Genomic DNA, 2,708 nt, shown 5'->3' with positions numbered 1-2,708 from the left:
TATGTGGTGTGAGGTACAGATCCTGTTTGTTTTATAAGAGGTGTGAGGTACAGATCCTGTTTGTTTTATATGTGGTGTGACGTACAGGTCCTGTTTGCTTTATATGTGGTGTGAGGTATGGACCCTGCTTTGTGTATGGTGTGAGGTACAGATTCTGTTTTGTATATGATCACTATACATATATGACATTGTTGTTGTTGTTAAGTGATACTGAGTTAGTTCTTGCCCATAGCGATCCTGTATAGGCTTTCCAAGGATCAGCTGGTGGGTTTGAACCACTGACACTGCAGTTCTAACTGACTCTGTGGCCCAGTGCTCGTCTTACAGCGCCAGACCAGGACTCATTTATGTGAATATATATATAATCAAACAAAAGAAAACACCCTCAATGCCAAGAAGTTGATTCTAACTCTCAGTAACTCTGCATAGGGTTTCCAAAGCTGTCAAACTTTATGGGAGCAGAATGCTTCATCATTCTCCAGTGGAGCGGCTGGTGGATTAGAACTGCTGATCTTGTCATTACAAACATATATATGGAGTCCTAGTGTGGCACTGTAGGATCAGCACTGGACTGAGACCCACAAGATTGATAGTTCAAACTCACCACCTACTACTCCTCAGAAAGCCTTACAAGGTTACTATGAGTTGGAACCGACCCAATGGCACATAACAACAACAACACATGTAAGTATATATGTTTATATTTGGAGTCTTGGTATGGTTCTGTAAGATAAGCACTGGGCTTCTAACCTCAAGGTTGGTGGTTCAAAACCCCAAACCACTCCTTACAAACCCTAATAAGGGTCACTATGAGTTGGAACCAACTTGATGGCATTTAATAATAACATATATTTTCACCATACAAGTTTAGTATGCAACGTTATGTCTTGGTGTGGCTCTGTAGGGTAAGCACTGGACCACAAGGTTGATTTGAACTGTAAGGTCCATGGTTCAAACCCACCAGCTGCTCCTCAGAAACCCTATCGCAGGGTCACTATGAGATGGAGCCTGACTCAATGGTACTTAAACAACAACAGATACATGTGAAAGTTGGGCAATGAGTAAGGAAGACTTTAGACAAATCAATGCAAGTGATTTATGGTGAGATGGGTGAAAAATATTGAAAGTTCCATGGACTGCCAATCTGTGTTAGAAGAAGTGCAGCCAGAGTGCTCCTTAGAAGCCAAGATGGTCAGATTTCATCTCTCATACTTTGGACGTATTATCAGGAGGGACCAGTCCCTGGAGAAGAACATCATGCTTGGTAAAGTGGAGGGTCAGAGAAAAAGAGGAAGACCCCGAAAGAGAGGGATTGGCACATTGGCAGCAGGATTGGGCTCAGTCATAGTGATGGTTGTCAGGTTGGTGCAGGACCCTGAGGTGGTCATCTGTTATCCATAGAGTCCCTACGAATTGGAAATGACTTGATGGCACCTAACAATAACACAATGGAGTCCTAGTGTGGCACTGAGGTATAAAGCACTGGACGGCAAAGTTGGTGGTTCAAATTCACCAGCTGCTTTTGTAAACCGTATACAAGGTTGTTAAGAGTCAGAACTGACTCGATGGCACTTAACAACATATGTGTATAAAAGATATGCACCACTTCTAACACACAAACACCTCACGTATATGCGTTTGATACACAAACCTTCTCCTTTTTGTTCACACACTTGTTCTCTGTGCCCGGTACAAAACAGCTTCCTCCACCAACCCGTCCACGTCTCCTGCTGTCTATGGGAGGACAAAGGGGCCCATTGGAGAGACCAAACCTGGCAGTCTGGTTTCCAACTGGACGACCAAAGCCTGCGTTTGTGGGCAATCTCCTTGGGTCCTCCGAAGTGGCCCCTCCTCCATCCCGCCCGCTATTCCCTCTCCACCCCAGCGCCTTTCTCTTTGGCCTTGGCCTGCGCTCTGCCCAAACGCCTCCCAGGAAGAGGGTGCCACAGTTTCACTAATGAGTACGCTTCAGCCTGGTCTCTCCAGCGTCTCCAAACACAGCACAATGTCTGCGCCTGGCCGGTCACCCCGCCAGGGAGGCAATTACAATCTCCATGCTCCTGACAGGCTCCAGGTGGCTGGGCTCCTTCTTGGAGCGCTCTCTAGGCAAAGTGCTCCTTGGCCCCGCCGGCCTCGCGGGTGCGGGCTCCAACGGTGACGACCGGCCGACCCCTGGTCAGACTCCGTGGCAGGTGATGGATAAGAGCCGACACTCAGCCTTCCAGAGATCTAGTTCCACGTCTCCAACGCGCACGCGCGGCTGCGAGCTCACTAAGGGCAACGAGGAAGGGCGCAGCAGCCGCCGGGGCAAGGGCGTGGCGGGCGTCGGGCTTCACTTAAGCAAAGAGGTGCGAGGGGCCTCGGGGTAGTGACTGCGTGGATGCAGGGGCTCAGGGAGGCACAGGAGATGGAGAAGAGGGGCGCAGGAGGATGCAGGGCGCAGGGGCGAACTAAGGGAACGCGGAAGCTGGGTAACTCAGGATAGGAGCTGCGTGAGGAAGGGGTCTCAGGGCGAGGAACAGGGACTCCCCACAAATCCCCAGCGTCTACAGAACATGGCCCGCCCCGACTCCGCAAAGGGTCCCCAAAGCCTGGAGGTCAAAGGTCTCCGTGGTTTTGGCGCTCCCAGCTTCTAGTCGCTGCTTACACTTCACGCCAGTATGTACATAATCCTTTTTTTTTTTTTTTTTTTAAGTTTTTATTGTGGA

General features: G+C 49.3%; 1 protein-coding gene across 1 annotated transcript in view; it reads left to right on the top strand.

Annotated features, from left to right (window-relative positions):
* The window catches only part of CRLF2 (cytokine receptor-like factor 2), a 90,191-nt gene extending 87,822 nt beyond the window's left edge, over positions 1–2,369 (top strand). The window contains exon 8 of the mRNA XM_006876262.1: positions 1,987–2,369. Within this exon, the coding sequence (XP_006876324.1) occupies positions 1,987–2,369 (383 nt within the window). The remainder of the gene's footprint in view (positions 1–1,986) is intronic.
* Positions 2,370–2,708: the final 339 nt, after the last annotated feature.

This window comes from Chrysochloris asiatica, unplaced genomic scaffold, assembly GCF_000296735.1.
Source record: "Chrysochloris asiatica unplaced genomic scaffold, ChrAsi1.0 scaffold00372, whole genome shotgun sequence".
Taxonomy (NCBI): domain Eukaryota; kingdom Metazoa; phylum Chordata; class Mammalia; order Afrosoricida; family Chrysochloridae; genus Chrysochloris; species Chrysochloris asiatica.
This window is presented reverse-complemented; position numbering and strand designations above follow the sequence as displayed.